Source organism: Melozone crissalis, unplaced genomic scaffold (genome assembly GCF_028551555.1).
Source record: "Melozone crissalis strain CALT ecotype California unplaced genomic scaffold, PUWL_Pcris_2 ptg000042l_1, whole genome shotgun sequence".
In the NCBI taxonomy this organism is placed as follows: domain Eukaryota; kingdom Metazoa; phylum Chordata; class Aves; order Passeriformes; family Passerellidae; genus Melozone; species Melozone crissalis.
In genome coordinates, this window is record NW_026535820.1 from 17,282,034 (window position 1) to 17,303,373 (window position 21,340).

Consider the following 21,340-nt stretch of genomic DNA (forward strand, 5'->3'; position numbering starts at 1 on the left):
ACAGCTCTATGTACATGATCATATATATCTTAGAACTTACCTCCAAAATGGCGTGGGCTGAAGAACCCATTCTGTGACACTTTTCTGTTTGTATTTACACACAAAACCATGCACAAACACACAATCTCTCCTTTGTTGTTGCTGTAAGCTAGATGATGTCCTCAGAAGGACTAGCAGAACCACGAAGTGTGACTGTGCTCAGAGCTGATAACACTTTGAAAGCCATTAATTTGAAGCAATAGGTTCATTTTACTCATGGTTTAGGAATCTTTTGTGCTGTGTTGCTAAACTGTAATTCAGAGGGGTTCCATGTCTGCCAGTACCATGGCCAAACAAGCTGTTGTTTGTCAGAATGATTGCACGATATGACAATTACACATGTCATTTCAATTACAGGGGCTTACAAAGTATTTCACAAGTTGTGGAAACCTGGATCTTTAAGGTAATGTGTTTTCCTATTTTTTCATAAAGAGAGATGACTGTGATGTAGGGAGCTCTGCACAATCAGCAGGAGCTGGGCCACTCCTGGTTAATCATTAATGACTTCTCTTGCAAGATGAGCCTTATTTATTGTTGGTAGCAACAGCATGTGGTTATTGATAGTTATTCTTCTAACTGGAACACTGAATTAGTTTTAAACACTGTATTATCCAAGGGTGATGACTCAGCCCTGGAAAAAGAACCCCTAATTACTGGCACAGGTGTTAAGAGGAGATATTAGTCTGTGTTCATGTGGAAAGCTACATGATTTGAATCTCTCAGTATCTGCCTTTGTGACACAGTCTCAAAAGTGTTCAGCAGCTGGTGGCTTACCACAGGATGGGAATGGCTGAGTACCTTAAACACCTTGGAACCTTGCACTAATCCCATGTGCATGTTAGAACTGCAGCCACACAATAGTAGTCTTGGAATCAGGTGGCATTGCATGTTCACAGTGTCTGTAATCTGCAGTTTTCTTTATGGATGGGGATGAGTATGTTGACACTGTATATGATGTATAATATACATGCATGGATAAGCTTTTTTATTTCAAAACCATTTTCCATCTCTGGTTAAAGGATCTAAATTTTAATCAGTCTCACTTTATCTTAATTTTAAATAAAACTCCTATTAATAGTAACAACAGAAATAATGTGTGAATCTTGTGTAAATTAATATGTTGGTTAATTGATAATTAATTGATTGGTGTTGATATAATTCTTTCTGTGTTATCTTAATAATGTATATAATTATAATATAATGTTAGTATTGCCTAATATTAACCTTATTATATATTATATAAATTAATATAATGTAATATTACAGCATTACTGTATATTACTGCTTAATATACTGATCTGTTACACCAAATGAAGTGCATTGCTAAAAAAAACCACCTTTTTTTCTTTGCCTTCTCCCACAGTGATCTGGACCAACAGTACATCAACTATGTATTCAGGTAAAATGAATAAGTCTTTGGTACACCAGAGCTGGTTTTATGTGGTATATGTTTTCATTTTCAACCTTGGCTTGTTGAAGGAACTCAGAGCTACCACTACTTAAATGCATTTATTTAGCAGGACATTCACTGAAAGAACAGAGCTAAGCTGAATGGCTTAGCAGCTGAATTTTTTTGGCTCCAGTTGTAGATGGACATGCCAATATACACCTGAGGAGGTAACGAAGTGTTAATTATGAATTTTTAAATCACCACGTGCACAAGTGATCTATCACTTCCAGAAATAATATTTACAGAGTAACTCCCTGGCAATACCCCACTTCAGAAAATAAAACTTGTACAAAATTGCCAGAAGAGGAGGTAGTGATTACAAAAGTACTGTGTGCAGAGAACACGAGCAGTAACTGATTGTTCAGAGTGCCATTAGTGGGATTGAGTAATTCTGACTTTCAGTTGTTTTTCTGATTTGGAGATAGAAGAGTGGCTTGTTATTTTGGAGCTGGTGAAAGAGTCTGAGTCACTGACCAGATTCCCCTGCTTTTTTAAATCCAGTCCTTTCTTCAAAGAGCCGCAAACCAGGACACTCAGTGTACATGGCGTCTGTTAGGTTTTTGTGAGGCTTTATTTCAAGCAAGGCATCTAGAGACTTGATTCAATTTTCTTCCATCTGAAATCGCATCTAATATATGTTGGCCTCTTTTCTTGGGTTCACACCTAAGGTCATTTGGGAACACAAAGTATGAATAATAAATTCAAAGAAATTCCTTATATGGTCAGAAGGAGTGAAAGAGGGAGCAGAAGTTGGGAATAAGCATAACAAAAATGAAGTTGTGCTAGTCTATTTGATTAGATGGATATATGCTCTTGTCTGGCCACATGAAAGATCCTTGATAAAAGTACATCAGGGACACCAATGTATGACAGTTGCTTTCCTTCAATTCCCATTCGTCTTGTGAGCATAGTCAATATGATAACACTGTGTCTCTTTCTGTCTTAGTTCAATCAAATCTCCTGTTTCTGAAAATAAGTAATGCAGGCCTCTGCTTTTGCCTTTATGATTCACCAGGGCCTCATTAATGGACAATATCTGGATATCAGTTTGCTTGAAGTAGGCTCTTGTTTAAGTCAGTTGTTGTTTTCCATCTACTATGAAATGCAAAGCAAATCAATTTTGCACAAAGAGGATAGGTGTGTTTATTGAAACTTTGGAAGAATTAGTTGTGGAATTTGCAAATATGCTGCGACATGCAGAAATAACCTATGAAGTCTGGAATGAGATGTAGCTATCTCTCTGTGTTGAAGGGAAATCATGAACCAAGCAGTAAAATCAATTGATTTTCATTTGGCAGCTGCCTGACTGTCTCTCAGTTGTCATTTTAGCTGAAAATTGCATCTAGGCCTGAACCTTTAAATTCAAATTTTGGCCAAAAGTCTTAATTTTTCAGCTTTGATTGAAAAGTCAAGGCTGGGCTGTTTCTCTGTTAGTTCATGATCTTGGCCCTTTGAAGTCTGTGAACTTGTGTCCAGCAGAGAGCAGGAGTCCCACATTACATGAAAAGTACAATAATTTATTTGGAAGCTTTTGAAAGGGAGAAACTTCTCATTAAGGAACTCTGAGGTGCAGCAGTATATGTCTCTAATACTGTTCTTTTTACAGAAAAGAAACTAACAAACAATCCAACAATGGATTTGTGCAAATTAGAAGATTGCTATTTTCAGCATCTGTTTAAGAGCAAAAATTTGTTATCAAAGCTTCCAAAGTTTTTCCCCAAGAAGAGGCTTAAAGGTCAGCGTAGCTCACAAGATGATGGTGCAAAGCAACTTGCTGGAAAGCAGGTGGCTTAAGGGAGGTGGCCAACTGGATGCTTATTTTTTTTGTTTGGGTCTGTGTATATCTGTATGTGTGTCTGTATGGGTATACATTTCTGTGTGTTAGAGAAGTTCACAATCCATAGCATTTGGATCTCATCTTGCCTAGGGAAAACAAGCAGTACCATGGACAATGGGATAAGTGACATCTGAATTCTTTTAGAGTTTTGTTTTGTCAAAATAGCTAATGATGTTTAAAAGGGTGTAAAGTTTGGCAGAAATTCTCTCCTGGTCTGCAACCTCTATGACACGTCTCCTCCAGTGTCTAATGGGACTGGAATCCTGCTGCAGGAGGCACTGGCAAGGTTTGCCTCTGTGTGAGACCCGTGCATATGTAGTTATCTCAGAGACCACTGCCACTTCACAAATCTGGATGAAGCTGTTCAGCATGCTTGAGAGCTATGTGGAGCTGTGTACACCCAGCTTTACTGCACAAACTTGATTTCTGTAGAAAACAATCCAAAATACTTTTAAATATCACTGACTAAAGGAATGGTCTCTGAATGAGCACTAACTCCTCACAGGCAGCTCTGGGTCAGAGTTACTGTAGACATGGATTATCTCTGTCAGAGGGTGCCCAGCAGTAAATTTTGTGATTTAGAAGGTGTTAAGCATATGCTGCTTCCTCTTCTCAGGCCTTCTCAACGACTGTTCTGGCCATGACTGGATCAGAGTTCCACCTTCAGGACAGGACAGTTTAATGTGTACTGGAACTTGTACTCTTGTCTATACAAGCATGATTGTATGATTCTATGATTTATTAAAGAACTTGCTAGTGTGGTATCAGTGCAACTTTCTCCTTCTAAAACTATTATCAATAGGTTTTTAAAGCTCTTTATTTCTAACCTAGATCAGACATGCAGCTATGTGGGCACAGCTAGATAGGGTTTAGAATCATCCAATCTTTTAGGTTGGAGAAGACCCTTAAGGTCATTGAGTGCATTAACCAAGCACTACCAAGACCACCACTGAACCTTGTCTCCAAGCCCCACATGTCTCTAAAATACCTCTAAGGATGGTGACTCAGACACTGCCCTGGACAGCCTATTCCATGCCTTTTAGTGAAGAAATTTTTCCTAATGCATAGGAAAAACACATAGGATTATGTTCAAAGTGTTCATTAGATTAAAAATGTTCATGTTATTATGTTCAAAGTGTTTCTCAGTCCAGTATGAAAGCACAGTTGTACTCTACTGAGTGTAGAGACTGCCTGCATGAAACAGATTAAAAGATCTGCCACAAATTACTGGATGTTAGAATATACCAATATGTTAGAGCAAAAATAAATAAATAAATAAATATTTTTATATATATATTAAAGAGAAGGCTCTGTTGGATGCTTCCAGACGTGCAACTGAAATGAGCAGTCTCCTAACATATGCTGTCCTTACACACCATGCACTATTTCTTGTTCTGAAATCTGGAACAGTTTGAAAGAAAAGAACACCCTAAGTAAATGTATATGAATGGGAACTTTCCAGAATCAAACAGATCTGAAGAAATATTTGCTGATGTTGAAAGTCTGGCATTCTTCTCACTTCATCACTTCCAACATGATTATTCAATGGCTTTTGAAGAGGGAGCCAGGCCAGGAACAAGTGTAGGAGGGAAAGCAGAGCTGTGCTATGCAGAGAAGGGAGGGGTAATGTTGCTTCTCAGTGCCCAGCCCCATCCAGCTCATCTCTCTCCCTTGTGTTTAAGCATCTGGGGCAGGGAGGAAGAGAAGAGGGTCAATGTACTTCCAAGATCTGCCTCTAATCCTCCAATCTTCTTGATCCTCCCCCTTTTTTCAACTGCAGTATTGTATTTCTCTGTACTCTGACTTCTGCATTAGTGTTCTACTTCATAGTGGGGTTTTTTTTCTCATAATCTTACATTTTCTTTTATTCCTTTCTCTTCCCCCACTTTTTATCAAAGGGGAAGCCAGATTTCTCCCCCTTAGCTGGTGAGGGGTAGCATGAGAGGAGGAGCAGTAATGCCTGCCTGGCATGTTGAGGGAGACATAAATGTCTTAGAAGCAAGTTGTAGCTCCTCTTGGGCTTTCTCCTATGCTGAGGCAGGTAGAGGTACTTTACTTCTTGTGAAGAACCTGCAAGGTTCAGTGCATCCCAATACCATCTCTGTCTGAAATTTGTTCAGAAAGGCATGCCTAGGTGGCCTTGCAGCCATTGGTGTGGAGAGAACAGATACAGGAAAATTTCAAATGGTGAATAAATGGCAAAGTTATGAGGTAAAGGCTCTACTCTATGCAGCAAAACTACATCTGGCTTCTGCAAGAGCTGCTAATCTGTCACTTTTCTGAATTAAAAATGCTGCAGTAGATTTTCTGCAATAGGGGAGAGCAGCTTTGCAGGCATAAATTGCTTTTCTTGCTGACAAAACCTTTTTTTCAGAAAGGAAACCACGAGTGACCCAGCCCTCAGTATTTAGTACAGGGGGAAAAAGAGAGGAGCAGAAAAATCCAGCCCATGGAATTTGTTTTTGCTGCAGCCTCATATCCATCCAGGCTGTCCTGCTAGAAACCTCTGAATCCCTAATCTGGTTTTACAGCATCATCATGTCTTTTTACAGATGCTTCATTCAGAGCAGGGCTGCAGAGCAGCTGTAATGCCATCTAATCCATTTGCCTTAACCTGCCCTGCACTTCACAATGAAGGTTTTGTTTCCTCCTGTTGTTTTGTTTGGACCAAAACCTGGGATGTCCGTTAAGGTTATCAATTCCTCTTGGTTGCAGAAGGAAGTTTCTCTCTGACTATTTCCCAGTCTCAGTGGATTTTTGTTTAAAATATAATAATTCAAAAAGTAAGTGAAGAAACATGGTTTAGCCTTACTTCTCATCACTGTTGATACAGTTTCACTTTTCCAATCAGTCTCCTATTTTCTCTGTTATTCAGTCAAAAGCAGTAGACCTTTGCTTCCTTTTCTCTCTTTACCAGGAAACTGAGGAACTGGGCCTGTTTATTGTGAGTTACTCTTGGCATCCCTTTACAGGGAGACCATCCATGTGTGGGGAGGAGGGGTAGGGCAAATTACCTATTGTAAGTGATCTGCTTTGCCTTGTTTAATACCTTTGTGGCAATAACATCTTTTAAAACCATGTATAAATATTGAGAATGCAGACATACTGTACCATCTGATGTCTTTCAAAGACTTATAAATTGTGAAGCCTGTAATACCTGTCTGTCTGTCTCTCATAAACCCTTTTCTCCTTCAGCCTATTGTATTCCACAGCTGATTTCAGTGACAAGCTTCCCCCCAGGGCTTCCTTGGCCATGGGATTTCCATGCTCTCTGCAGTTCCTTTTGCTGCAGGTGATTCTGTGACTGATGCTGGGGTCCTCCAAAGCTTGCCAAGGGCAGGTCACCAAGCATGGAAGCTTGGTCCTGTAGAGAGCTGGGACCAACTGTGAGGAAACAGGTTTGGAAATGGTCGCTGTGTTAACACTGGAAAAGGGAGTTGGCCTGGAATGCTTGAGCATTCATAACATTAATGAATGTCTTTTTACCTCTGTAAGTGCAGTGGAAGCAAACTCTTGAGATACTATTTTCTTCTTCTCCCACTGTCATGGATGTATGTTGTTGGTAACTGGAAGAAGCTGTAGCTCTACAGACACGCATGCTTATCTCATCTCACTGCACCCCAGAATGTTTTTGTAGCTCTCTAACCTTAGAAGCGATTAGGAGTGAAAAATAATAATAATAATAAAAATAAAAATAATAATAATAAAAATTAAAATAAAAACAGAGAGAAATTTACAAGAAGAATCAGTAACACTAAAAAAGAAAGACTCTGTACAACCTATACTGCAAATGCTAAAGGGTGAGGTCTTTGTAAGACCTCAGAAAACCTAAGTGATAATACTTCAGATAAAGAACTGGTCACAACTGGTTTTCTTGTTCACTTGTATCTGGAAAGTGTGAATAATTTGGGCTGGTGCTTGGTTTTATTTTCATGTGTTTTTAAACTTGTCTACATGCAATATTAAGCATAATATGGAGCAACAACTATACATTACAACTTTGGTGGTTTAAAAATGGGACAGCAGGAAAAACTTCTTTGCTGGGAGGGTAGAGTGGCCCTGGGAAAGTTACCCAGAGAGGTGTGGAATCTCTGTGCTGGTAGGTTTTTGAGACATGCCTTTTTAGACAGTACCAGAGGGCATCACCAAATATTTGTGATAGTCCTGCTTCAGGTCAGAAATTTTATTAGGTGACCCAGACATTCCTTTCCAATCAACTTGTGTTTTCTTTTAATTGGTATTTGTGTCTCAGTTATTCTACTTAACTGGAATAAGTTTCACCATGGAAAAACAAACACAAAGCTATCAATTTATAGTCTTCAGCCCATGTCATAAATTCTGTAGTATCCAATTATTTTATTTTTTTTTTTTTAGTGTGGTGCTGTTGGCCTCTGCATCCCATCCAGCAGGTAAAGTGAACTGAGTTCTTTCTTTCTGGAGTTTCCATGTTGCTTTTGCTTTCTGTGTATGTTTTTAGTGACCAAACCCTTAGGATTTTAGCGCTGAATATGGCCAATAATATGTTGTCATGTAGGAAGAGGAGAGAAGGGCATATAACTTGGTGTAAGTTGCATGATATTTCCCAATACCATTCTTAGTTGTCCCATGCAAACAAGCAGTATGGGGCTGACAACAAAGAACAGTTTTTGAGGTGATGCATGGTAAAGAACAAGGATTCCCTAAGCCATCATATCCTCTTCAGAGCAGTGTCCCAGCAGTCCAGAACTGAGTTTCCTTCTCTGCATTGTCCCCAGTGCTGTGCAGAGTTTTTCTTTTGTTGCTTTCCTAACAAGGACCCCATTGCTTGGGCCCATTGCAGGATTTGAAGTAGCAGCACATCAGGTGGTAAAAACTGAGAAATTTTATAGTGGTTAATATTCCTACCTTCTGGTGTGTTCATAATTAGGAGGGTAAAGGTGATCATCTGTTTCTTACATTTGTTCAGCCAGGAAAACAAAGAAGGAAGCATTTAAAGAAACATAAATTCTCTCTTTCCCTGGTGGTGCAGATTGCATATATAGGAAACCCCCACCAGGATAGACATACATGTTAAGTGAAACAGTCTTGCATTTCATAAAGTGAAAGATGGAGCTTCATGTAACTCTGTAGAGCCTGAAGGCCAGAGAACTCTGGGAATTGCCACCAAGAGCACCCAAGTCCAGGTTCCTGGAAATGCAAGTACTCAAGAGCTCTACTTAGACCTAGGAGAACTCTTTGAACCTCTCAACATGCTCTGTATTACAGAGTTCAAATGCCAGAGGGGGAAGCAGATACCATATGTCTGTGTTTCCTGTTGTTTCAGTAGGAGCTATCTCATGCTGCACAGTAAAAGAAGTGGGTATGATACATGTCTGTCCACTGGCAACTTTTGCTTAAACAGGACCTTCTGAACACTGGAAAAGAATAAATACTCTTAGGTATCCCTTTTCCCTTTTTCAACCAAAGGCAAGAACTGGCTAGAAGCAAGGTCAGAGAGAAATCATTAAACACGCCAGAAATGTGGAAAGCATCATAAATGAAAAGCCAGCCAGCTGTAAAGGCTCAAAGGAATGTTACACTAGTAATGTTCATGTAATTGCTGTTGCATTGCTTGTAACAGTGGGTAATTTTTTTCCCACCTACTGAGTGTATTGCTTTGTCCCTCAGGTGATCTCTTCAGTGCCTTGGATTTTCCATTCCTGTACTTCTACAGGTTTCATAGCAGCTGCTGTGCCAGGTAACCTCTCTATAATAGGTCATGTAAATGTTTTCAAAATAAGAGGCTCAATTGACTTCCAGCCTATACTCTCAGTTAAAAATTTTGTAGCATGTAAAGCCTTACTTATACTGGTTTCTGCTGCCATAAGCCAGTAGAATTGCAAAGAATAAATCTTTGCATGTCTGTGGATATGCATTTGATGGCCTGAGATTCAAATGTGCTGAAAGTATGTTTGTTCTTGAGTGAGTGCATTCTGACTGGGAGAGTTCACAGTCACCAGTAAAATAATGTTTACCCAATGTAGCAGAGCTTTGATACATAGCATCTCTCAAATGCTTCTGGAGTCAGATTAACCCAAACTTGCTGTTTGCAGCAATTACTAAGTATTAGTCTTCAGCAGTATATGGGTGTACATGGATTTATTTGCCTGTACATCTTGTGATTTGGCAGAATGCTGTTTTGGGTAAAAAGGAAAAGCTTTAACAAGCCTTCCATTATTTTCAGTAGCAAAAGTTCACTGCATATTGGCATAATTCTCACAGGACAACATAAATATGTTTCCCATAGATCTTAATTTTTTTTAATTCCTGTCTTTCCTCCCCAGTCTTTTACCAAATTATTTTTTAAGAGGGGAAAAGAGATATTTTCATTCTAACTAATGGAAAAAATATTTCTTGAAAGGCATTTTCTGACTGGTATCTGGATTTTCTATTGAAAGGGTATATTGGGAATGACTGTTAAATAATTTCTAATGTGTATAGGTTTTTGTTATGTTTTTCCAAGTGTGGTCTATCCACACTACAAGTAACTCACAATTAGGTATTCTGTCAGTGGGTGAAATCTATTTTTCTTGAAGGTGAGGCCTAAATGCAGGTTCTAATGGATATCAGTCTAGCCCAGATATTATTTTATTCACTTTATTTACCTCTGTGGTAGCTTCCCACATCTGTTTCCATTGGCCCACCTTCAGTACATGTGTAGTAGATAGCACTGTGCGCTGCAGGAAAGGGAAAGGAATGGTTAGATGGAGAGACAAACATCTCAGTTGCTCTCCTACATTTCATAATTGAGTGTCTGTTTAGCTATGTGGGATTTGGAGGAAAACCTATGCAATGTAAGGTAAGGGCAATTCATACTGCTTTTGAAAAATGTCTGAAGCATCAGCAGTAAGGTGGAAAGTGCTCAATTTATTTAATGGAATAAAACGCTGTTAATTGTCGCATCAACATTTTAGGTATTATAATTTGCTGTTTCACTTTTTTATATCTTGAGTTGCACTAAATATCTTCAGATCTTCATGACTGAAGGCCCTTCACAGCAGGGCAGAAGATCTGAAATAAGCTACTGAACTCTTAAAAGTATGGGCAATGTTGGTTCATTGAACTCATTCATTTCTCAGAGCGGAATGCTTTACTGCTCAGCACTCCATCCTCTGCAACAAGTTGCTGAGTTTAGGCTTATCTTTTGTCATCAAATTAGCATCTGCTTCCTTGGCTTCAGACTTCACATACATCCCAAAGTATCTTGTGTTATGGCTCAATGCAAAAATTCTCAATGCCTTCTACTCCTGACAAGTTATCTTACCCTGCTCTTTGGTGCCTGTATGGACATGCAGCTGGGCTGGAACTTGGCCACATGTGTTGCACAGGAACAACATTTGGCTAATATACTGGAGCCCAGCACAGGACTTCTGACCTGAGGAGCCACCATTTTCCACCCTTCCTGCTGCTGTAGAGAGGGGACCAACTGCATGGCACCTCTATCCAGAGCAGCATACCCTCTGTGAATACCAAGGCACTTTTTGCTTCACCACCTGTCTGCTGTGTTGATCCTATCTCCTTTCCCACAGCACTTTGTTGTCTCTTATGCCTCACAGTAATTTTTGCCTTACATATTTTGAAGTCCCTTCTGTTCCCTGCTGGTTTACACTGTTCCCCTGGTTCACAATGAGTGGGTTGTACATATCCAACCTCATGAGCTCCATAAAGTCTGTTGAGATGTGGAACAAAATTTCCTTAAGGGTAGTCTTGGCTACAGGAGAGCTCCGAACTGCTGTCCTATAAGACTTGAGAATCAAAATTCTCTTAATTGTCAGCAGAAAACTTTGGAGTATCCTTTTCCCAGCACTACTGAGCCATTTATTTGTTATACAGTAGAGATGTATTTGACTTCCTAATTGGAATTTTGGCTTCACGAAGTTTAAACAGCTTAAAAGCTTCAGGCAGAAACTTTCCAGTGGTTATTTTTTCAGTTCAAGGCTCTGTGGAGGTTGAAGTGAGTTAGTTGCCAAATATGTGTGGTTCCTGCTGAAATTAGCATTGCTGTTATTCAGAGCCATTTCAATGCCTGAAGTTAATATTTCACCTCATGTTTTCAATAATCTCTACTTTTCTGATTATGCAAGTGCATTAGACACCAGCCATAAGGGTATCAGACTTACTTTTTTCAGATTCTAGTCCCTGGCTGAACAAAACACTAGGTGTACTGGACATAGTGTAAGCCTCTTGTCCACCAGCTTTCCTTCTCCAAATGGGATTAACACTGCAGTTCTTCATTAGGAAAACCAAGGTGTCTGTAAGAGGTTGTTTAGTTGAAGTTAAGAGATTTTATTAACAAGCTTTCCCCATCCTTTGCAGTGGACTCTTGGGATTCTTTCTGATGTTGCACACAGTGAAGCTAAAAAGCAGCACAACCTCAGGGCAATATGCAGCCTGGAATTTCCTTGCAAAGGTAAGAGAAAGACCCTCACAGGAACACAGAGGATCTGTGCATCTCCCAGGAGGACTGAGGAATTTCTGCATCTCTGTAGTTTCTCTTGTTATTCCTCCTTTATGCTTCCTTGGTCCTGTTTGTGCAACCTGCACATACAGCTGTGGCAACAAATATCATGTGTGTAATATCCCAGAATCATTATCTGAGATGAAATACTGTGTGTAGACTGAGCCTAATGGAACTGGGATGATTATTGCAGCTAAGGATTTGGAGTATGGCATCCCAGTAATACAAACCTATACTTTCCACAGTGTTTTGGAGAATACTTCTATGAGTGTATGCACCAGCCATTTTGCACACAGTGTGTCTTTCCTGAGCCAACAGTTACAGCTAATTCCCTGAAGTTCAATACCAGAACTCTCACTGTTTTTGTTGCAGGAGAGAGCTGAGGATGTCATTTGCCTTGACATTACCAGGGCTTTTGATGGTATGTCCCACAATAATATTATATAAAAATTAGAGTACTACAGTCTGGATGGGCAGATAATTAGATGGATAAAAAATGGTTGGAGGATCAGGTTCAGAAGGTAGAGGTTAATGATTCCTACTCTGACTGGAGTCTTGTGACAAGTGGAATGGCACAGGGATCTGTCCTGGGTCCTTTCCTATTTAACATCTTTATTGAAGAATGAGAAGTAAGAGTGTGCACTCGCATTTCCAAGGGACACCAAACTGGGAGGACCTGTCAATAACACTGGAGTATAGGGTTGCCTTCCAGAGGGATCTGGACAGGCTGGAGGAATGGGCCAACAGAAATCTTAGAAAATTCATCAAGGGCAGATGTGAAACCCTGCACATGGGAAGGAACAGTTGATGGCAATAATAGAGCCTGAAGGCTGCATAGTTGGGAAGCAACTCTGTGGAAAAGGACCTGGGATTTTGGTAGACAGCAAGTAGGACATGATGCAGTAGTGTGCCCTGGCAACTAAAAACCCCAAAATATCCTGGGCTATATTTACAATAGGATAGACAGAAAATCCATGGTAGTGATCATGATCTTCTCAGCACTTGTTAGTCAACATCTGGAATAGGGAGCCTTGTTTCAGGCACCTCAGTACAGGGAAGATATTGTTAAACTGGAATGAGTTTGGCAGAGGGTTGCCACGAAAGTCAGGGGACTGGATCGCTTGCATTTTGGGGAGTGGCTGCTGGATCAGGCTTGTTCAGCCTGGAAGAGGGACATCTTTGGGAGCACCTAAGAAACAGCAGCCACCCAGTAGCTATGGAGAAGTCATCCAGAAGACAGATCCAGGCTATTCACAGTGCTGTGTAGGGTTGTGTTAAGTAAACAGAGAGGTTCAGGTTAGGTGTGAGGGAAATTTTTTTCACCCCAAAGTCAAGTCAGGCAAGGGCAGAGGTTGCCCAGGAAGGCTGTGCTGTTTCCGACTCTGAAGGTTTACAAGACCCAACTGGATAAAGCCCTAAGTAACCCAGTCTGAGCTCCTAAGGTCCATTCCTTCTGGAATTATCCTGTGATCTGAGGTCTGGCTGTACTTGATTTAAGCTATTAACAGCTCAGTTTTTAAATTATTGGTGGTGAATGCAGTCAAAACAACTTCTCAGACTCCTTTTCCCTGCTTAGATTTTACTTAGTCTCGTCACTTTCATCTAGGTCATCTGAAAACCACAACCTTCCGATGTGGTTTGTGATCTCACCTTTCCTGCTACAGTGAATGAAGCTGTTACATTATCAGCCTCCCCACCCCAAACCCTAGATTTGCATAATATGCTTCTTTAGAAACTGTAATCAAATGAGTCCTTTTTTTTTTTTGTGGGGATAACAAGAGTGGACTGATATGACTTGGTTTGAGCTTTGTAAGCTCTTCTCCACTGTACAAGTCACAGAGAGTTTCTCACTAGTTTGAATTTCTTCCAAACATTCTGAGTGTGCAGATTTTAGTACCTTAGCTTTCTTCTTACTGCTTCATAGCAAAGTCTAAGATCTAAAACTTGCTCTTGAGTCTTTTGTTGTTGTTGTTGTTGTTGTGGCTTTTTGTTTTGTTTTAGTTTAGTTTTTTGTTTAACATTCTGGGTTGGAGAATGGAATAGCTGTCTCTGCTAGGTGTTGTGAATGAGGGTAAATGGTTTTACATGTGGTATTTATGACCTATTGGAAAAAAATGCAAGCAAAAATGTGTTGTGAAATATATTTTAAGCAGATTTGGGTCCATCCCAGATGAAGTGAATCAGAGCCATAAAGTCTGGATTGGATCAAAGTTTTCCCAGAGTTCAAGGGTTTCTAGATTTGTGGGGGTTTGGCCATCTCTAGACATAAGTGATATGAAGTTTGTTCTAGCCACTGTTGTCAATGAAATTGTGTGCCTTCATAGCAACTTAAAGCTTGTCTCTGTGTCACTGGAAGAATTTAATCTGTTCTTTATCCTTTAAAGTGCATGCTTTTCAATGTACACTGTTTAATTATCTTGCTTGGAAGGTTTTTGTAACAGAGCAATTAGTCCTTTTCCTGTTGTAGCTTCTAACCCAGTGCTCAAATTATATGTCTTGAGTTTGAAGAGGGCAATAATAATGAAGACATGAGATCTGTCTGTAGCACTAATAATTTTATCAACACTAGCAGTTTCCCTAAGTCTTCCACTAGTGTTTTAAAACTTGCTATGTGACTTATTTTAGGGTTCTACCATACCCATCTAAGGACTCATGAGGAGCATGGAGGAACTGCTGCTCCAAGTGCTGAAATGCAGTTGATTTGGGGTTAAAAGTCAGTGAATGCTTGAAAAGTTTGGAAGCACCATACATCAGTTTTAGAACAGGGACCAAAGCAGAGACAGACACAGACAGGCAGAAAGCAGCAGCTGAACTGTAGCTTGCCTTAAGGGTAGGGGCTGATCTACTGGCTCCCAAAAACCCAAGGAACCTTCTATCTACAAGGAGCTATAAATTTATGTACTGTGCAGTTAAGATTTGAGTTCCATCTGTCTGATCATTAATACTACTTCCTGCAAGTGTTTGAAAATGGTAAAACTATGTCCTGATCTAACTCAGTATTGCCCAGGTATGAGGGCTGTGTGAGTCACATCTTAAATCAAGTGCAGAAAAGCAGCATTTAACTAGCACTGTAAAAATCTGTTTAAGTCTAAGTGTCTGGCTCCCTTGAAAAAAAACAGAAAAGGAAGGAAGTTAATATGGATAAAGAATAAAGATAGAAAGTATTTGTATCTGGACTTGCAGAATGGGATCCAGTGGAAAAAAAAACCTCTGGTCACAACAACAGCTTTGTGTTCCCACATGAGCATTTTTCTTGGATTGAGTAGTGCCCTAGATCATCCTCCTAATCTCTCAGACTGATTGGAGTTTTCACCAGCAGTTGGAAAGGAGCAGTGTTTGAGGCTAGAATATGTTTATCTTGCAAATGAGCCAAGAAAGGAGAATGCTGCAGTCCTCAGACAGCAGCACAGGCCTCCAGGGAGGTGCAGGGAATCAGAAAATCTGTTTTCCATTTGGATGCTTTGTACCTATGTGACTGATGAGCTGGGGCTGAGATCGTTGTCACAACTTCATTTCCAATAAATTAACCATGGGATCTGATCGGCTCTGCTTTGCACATCCAAGGACACATTCTTTGTGAAGCCCACATATTTGGCCTCCCTACCCTCTAATTTTTCATTCACTGAAAAACTGGAGCTGGGTCGTAACTTGTTGTTATGATCTTTACTTTGGCTGTGAAAACTTAATCAATGCACGAGGTTTTAAAATTCTTTCCTGTGATGATTTCTGACAGCTCTCATGTTAGGGCTTCGCTTTGCACAGTCACAGAAGCACAGGTTTCATCTGTGTATAAAGTCCTGTGTGATAATTATAGTGACAAATGCTCTCTGCACTTTTTCTGTGAAAGCAAACAGTGTATGTGTTAGTTATATCTCTGTAAATTCCTGAGAAATGCAAAAAAAATCAGTGAAGTGATCTGTATAAAAAAAAAGTTTTTAAGAAGTCCAAGAAATACAAAATGCTTTGTCATAGCCTTGCACAGATTTAATCCCCGGAAGAGCAAGGATTTGAAGCTGTACTGAGATTTCTTGTTTTAATTTGAAAGCTGTACTAGTATCCTGGGTCATGTACTGGAAAGAAAAAACTGGAGATGTTCATATATACAGACAGAAGCATCTGGTGAGGATGGTAATGAGCTCTAACAGCACTGTCAGTGAGTTTGTTTTGATTAAGGTTGCCAATCTATATCTGGTGATGAAGCCTGTTAGGGTCTCTAAAAGTTAACCAGCAGAAATAATTTAAATCATTTACAGAATGGAAAAATTCAGCAAGATACTGGTTACTTATGAATTTGTATTCCCATGTCATGTTTAGTGTTATCCTAAAAAACTTGTAGTAGGGAATTCAGCTTGTTTCCAGTAAGAGCCTATTGAATAAGCTTGTTATAAACAGGAAGAACAAATGGGAAGGTCAGTGGATTTTGAATTCTCTTTTTCTTCCTCCCTCACCTGAAGAAAGGAAATTCAATAACTGAAATTAAATTGCATTGAGGTTTACTGATTTTCCTATGCATGGGTTGGAAGGAAATATAGAATAATCGGATCAGGAGTATGCAACTATTTTCTATATAAACATCCCAGGCACTATTATGTAATCTTTAATTTATCTGAACAGTGTTGGAGGCTCCCTAGTACATAAAAGCATCCTCTGACAGCTGCTTTGGTTCCTTGTTTGTTAACTTTAGATGTGTATGCCCCAGGTCATCCTGTGTTTAATGCTGGCTGCCAGACATTGCGAAAGCAGCTTTGCAGGAGTGTCTGAAAGCATCTCTTATCTGTGGGTTCTGTGTACCAACTGTACTTATACCACAGCAGCTTTAGTCGTCCCCCCAAATGTATAATGGCTGTTCAGAATCCCTCCTGCTATTCAGAATGACTCCTGTAGTCTTGGATTTTATATTTTGTGTCTGTATTTTTGCTTCTTTGTTCCCCATGGTGTCTTGAAGAGAATGGATAGACTAGATCCCTCTTTGTGTCAGTGCAAAAATAATTGATGATATCCATCTTAATGGTAGGAAAAGTACTGATGTTTTTATTAAAGCACAAATTCTCTTTTTTCTGCTTCTCATAAAATGGAGAGCCACAACTGCAGCCTTCTGGGGCTCCTAGCCTTGTTATGCTCACTGCACCTCTCTTCACATATAGCATTTCACATGAGAATTTTATCTGCTGTAATTCTAGGGGCAAACCGACCAAGAGAAATGAAATGAATTCATGCTTTTCCACATTGTTGCAATCTTAAAGCCGCTGCCAAAACATTTGCTTCAATTTGTATACATCTTAATTCCTTTCCCACTGCTGCTTAGCATGCAAGTGCTAGAATATATTCTGCTGGGGGCTATTTACTTGCAGGAAATTTATAAAAGAGTCCTGCCATGGGTACCTTCTGTAGTAAATGTCTCTCCCTTGCTCTTCTCTGCCTTAATAGAACAGGATTCTGGATTTAAAAACCTGTTTAAAAATTTTATATGAATATCATAACTAGAACAAGAATGTGTTTGGTTTTCTGGCACTTGCCCACTTGGTAATATTGTGGACTGAAGTAGTGTCTTCTTTGCATGCTGCTGGCTCAGGAAAAAGTGACAGTGAGATTCTTGGCTGAAAATCCCATTTCTTTCTTGGCTTGGACCTCATAAAGCTTTAGGCAAAAATGTCTTAAACTCCTGTTGAAGTTCCATAAACAGAGTGCATTTTCATGCAGCAAAGATCCTGCACTTTGTGCAAGATCTCTGCTCACCAACCTGGGAAGACTGTGCAGCTGCAAGCCAAAACCCTGTGAGAGAGAAAGAATTGTGTCCTAGACCCATCTGGACTCTACTGGTAGGAGCTCTTTGTGGCAACATTGTGGTTAGAAGTGCATCTCTAATCTGAGAGAGGAAGGTTCTGTGACCCTGAAGTTTTCAAGGATTCCAAGAAGGGGTTCATAAAAGTAGAACTGAACTTCTTCCACCTACACACCTTGTGCACTGTCATGCATGTAGATGTGCACACATACATGGATGAAGACAATTAAAAATGCTAAAAATCCTTATTGCTTTCTGATTGGTCCTCACTGTATGAAATATGTACATTTATTCTTGCTACATATAGTTGATTCCTGTGAGTCACCATGGGGACTATGCAAATACCTTGGAAAAGAAAATGTGTTTCTCAGCTGAGCTTCAAGCAAAGAAGGCAATCAGTGTGAACGTCACTGCATTGTTAGGGTCTGTAAAAAAGACTAGTTGCTGAAACCTTAAAAATACCGGTTTTAGGGCAGTTTCCATGGAGACAGCTTCATAGTTACATTGTAGCAGCCAACAATAATTGCAGCATATAATTACTGGGGAGACGTCAGTCTCCATAACAACTTCATTGTGTGCTCCATGGCCACTAAGCTCAGTGACACAGGCTCCCTGGGGCACTGTTGCAATTTAAGGAAGCTGTCTTGCAAGAACAGCTGAGACTTGTTGGAGATTTTGAATTGCCAGGTAATGGAAAGTTTTAATATTGTGAGGGTGGTGTAAATGGCTGCAATTGTGTATCCACTGAAAAAGTCAGCTACACAGCTTTTAGGCATGGCATGGTCACACAAACTTATGTGCTGTGACTCAGGGGTGGTATCACAGAACAATTTTTCAGCTTTGCTTAATATAATAAATCCAGTCTCAGCAGACTTTAACTTTGAGCCCTAAGAGGTGCTCTGAAATAATTTGTTTCCTTTTATCTATTATGATATCCATTTGAAGTGTATGTTTAGTACTGGCATGTTCTTTAATGTAAAGCTAAGGCAGAACCGTGGGTTTGGAGTATGTATTTGGAATATACTTTATCATTCCTAGCCTTGACAAACCATCTCTATGTGCTTGACAGTACAAAACAACAGTTCAAAAGGAAATTTTTTCAAATCTAACAATTTTGAATTGCAGAGAATGCAGGTTTATTTGTTCCTCTGCATAATAGATTGCTAGTCTCCCATGTTTTTATTTAGTCTCCTGGAGTTACTAGCATATGGAGAGTTGAGGCTGGGAGATGAATCATTATTGTGACAAAGAGAAATCAAAAGAATGAGAACTGTTTTGGAAGTCATTTCCGTTGCTAATGCACTGTTGTAAATGCCAAAATTACATGGGAGAACTGTGCACTCTTTTACATACCAATGTAGAAGGCTCCAAAGCTAGATAAGGCTGGACTTCCAAAACCAAGAAAGATATAGCCACATTCTTCTGATTTGCTGGTTCTCTGTTCTTTTCAGAATGTTCCCTGTTGATTTTTAAATACCTTTGTGGGTGAAATGTCTCCAGGCTGTCTCACAGATCTTGAGCCTTGACCTCTATGGTAGGCACTGGATGTCACACTTCAGGTGGCTTCCTTCAGAAACTTCAGATGCTGCTCTCTGAAACAGGTCTCTGTGTCTTCCTCTTCCTCCCCAACTCATACCAACTCTTTGCAAAACCCCAAGTGCATTCATTTCTCAGTCCATCTCCATACACCTGTTTAAGGATTAGATTTTGACTTTGACAAAAGTCAGCAACCAGCCACAGAGCTCTAGCGAAGGCAGACTGAATGGATTATGTTCTGTTCCTGAAATATGTGGTACTCAGGGAAGTCCCATAGGCTCCAGACAATGTCAGGAGGTGGCAGTGGGCTTTTCTTGACCTGTACACAGGTCTTATAGCATGGAGAGGAGGAGGGCAGAGTCCAGCTTTCTCTCTATGCATGTTGCTATGCATGGCTGTTCTAAGGGACCAGAGGGGAATGGACCTGCCTTGCAGAGGCTTCCCCAACTCTTTTTGGAGGAAATGTTTGGAGTATAGTCAGCTATAGTCGGTTCTGTCACTGTCTTCCCATGCATGGGGAGCACAGAGACTGCTGAGTGTGTAAGCTTGTGACATTGCTCAAAATTGATCAGCTAAATAAATGCTTTTAAAAAATATTTTTTCAAGTATCACATTTTTTAAGGCTTCTGATGGAATATTTTGACCTTTTGTAGCATTTAATGGTTAGAAAGCCCTGGAAAGGCTGTCATTTTTAAATGGAAAAATAAAACCTTAAAGAAAATCAATTCTTCCTTGCAGTCCTTAGCATAACAACAGTAATAATAGCATGTCACTTTCTTTCCATTACATCATTACTAAAACAGTATAAACACGCCAAAGAATGGCAATGTAGAGACTGTGCTTCTGTTATTCTTGTTGGGTAGTATGGAAAGGGGTCAGTGGAGAGATTTAGTTATCTTCTCTGGGAATTTTTTGTTTATGAATTAGGTTTTCCCAAAGGAGCTGTGAGATGGGAAATACAATAGGAAATGGACTTTATACATGCATAGAAATACCAAATCTGTAAGTGTCATCTGGGAGAGAGGCTGATGGAAACTTGCTATTTTTGCTAACAGATTTTTTAAAAAACCCTTGATTACGCATTCCAAAGTTTCCTATGCTATTTTGATACTGCTGATATCCTCCACAGAGTTCTGAATTAGTCATGACAGAAAAATGTTTTACATCTGATAATGTTGACAAGGAACATAGGCTGTTCAGGTATGTTTATAGATTTTAACAATGGAGAATAGCATTGCATTTCTTTTCACTAAAATATTCCCCTTAAGCTGGGCATCCTTGTTGGTTCTCACAGCCCCCTTGAACCTTTTTAGCAGCATTTGGCCTTTCCACACATAAGAAAAGCAGCATGTACAAGGTTTCTTCTCCTGTAGCAGTGACTCTGGGGGCAAGGAGGCATTTGAAGATGCACTCAAGAAATGCACAGATCTTGTACTGAAAACAGCCTCAGTCTGCAATGTTCAGCATGAGGGCAATCTGGCATGGAAAGAGCAGTCTCTGAGAATGTGTGCAGCATCCCACTCAACACCCCCTCTATGGTAAAGTGCTCCACATGTGATCAGTCTTGGCCTAGTCCCCATCTGGATCTTTGGGCCAGAGTATGGCAGTGACTTCAGAGTGCACAGCTGGGTGGGTATTCACCCACCTGAGGCCTATATGGAAAAGAAAATTTTGCTGTTGGATTCCCAGGTTGCTCAAAGGGCATTTACTGCTCTCAGGCTTCTCTGTTTTGTGAAGGTTTTATCTAATGTACACACTGTGTGCTGGAACCAGCTTTTTCATTTCTCCTGGATGCCAGCTGAGCCAGCACTGAGCTGCTGCTGTGGAGGTCATGGTTCACCTGTTTGGAAGTGCATCCTCTCCTGCAAGGCAGTTATAGTAACCTGATTGATGCCCACTCATGGGCATCCAGCATTTGGGAAGAAGATAGGCACAGGCAGATGCTGAGCTCATTCCTCCCTAAGGAGCCAGCTCCTTTCTTGCCAGATATACATAGCAAACTGTCAGTGTGGCTGTTGAATTCACCACTTAAGTGTGACAATGAAAATCATGGTTGTTTCATCTGGATTACCTTCATGGTCTCATGAGATGAAGAATAACTTGGAATGCCAGAAGGCTAGCTCTTGCTGAGCTTAACATGAAATGAAGTGTATTTCATTGTGGTATTTTGCAGCAGCAGAGAGTTAGTACAGCTGACTGCTGCTCAAAACTGAAAGTCAA

At 40.0% G+C, this 21,340-nt stretch overlaps 1 protein-coding gene across 4 annotated transcripts in view; it reads left to right on the forward strand.

The window, feature by feature from the left end:
- The window catches only part of TMEM241 (transmembrane protein 241), a 54,941-nt gene that overhangs the window by 18,433 nt on the left and 15,168 nt on the right, over positions 1-21,340 (forward strand). For all 4 annotated transcript variants that reach the window (XM_054284881.1, XM_054284882.1, XM_054284883.1 and 1 more), the window contains 5 exons: positions 397-442; positions 1,403-1,438; positions 7,701-7,735; positions 8,973-9,042; positions 11,661-11,754. In XM_054284881.1, the coding sequence (XP_054140856.1) occupies positions 397-442; positions 1,403-1,438; positions 7,701-7,735; positions 8,973-9,042; positions 11,661-11,754 (281 nt within the window). The remainder of the gene's footprint in view (positions 1-396; positions 443-1,402; positions 1,439-7,700; positions 7,736-8,972; positions 9,043-11,660; positions 11,755-21,340) is intronic.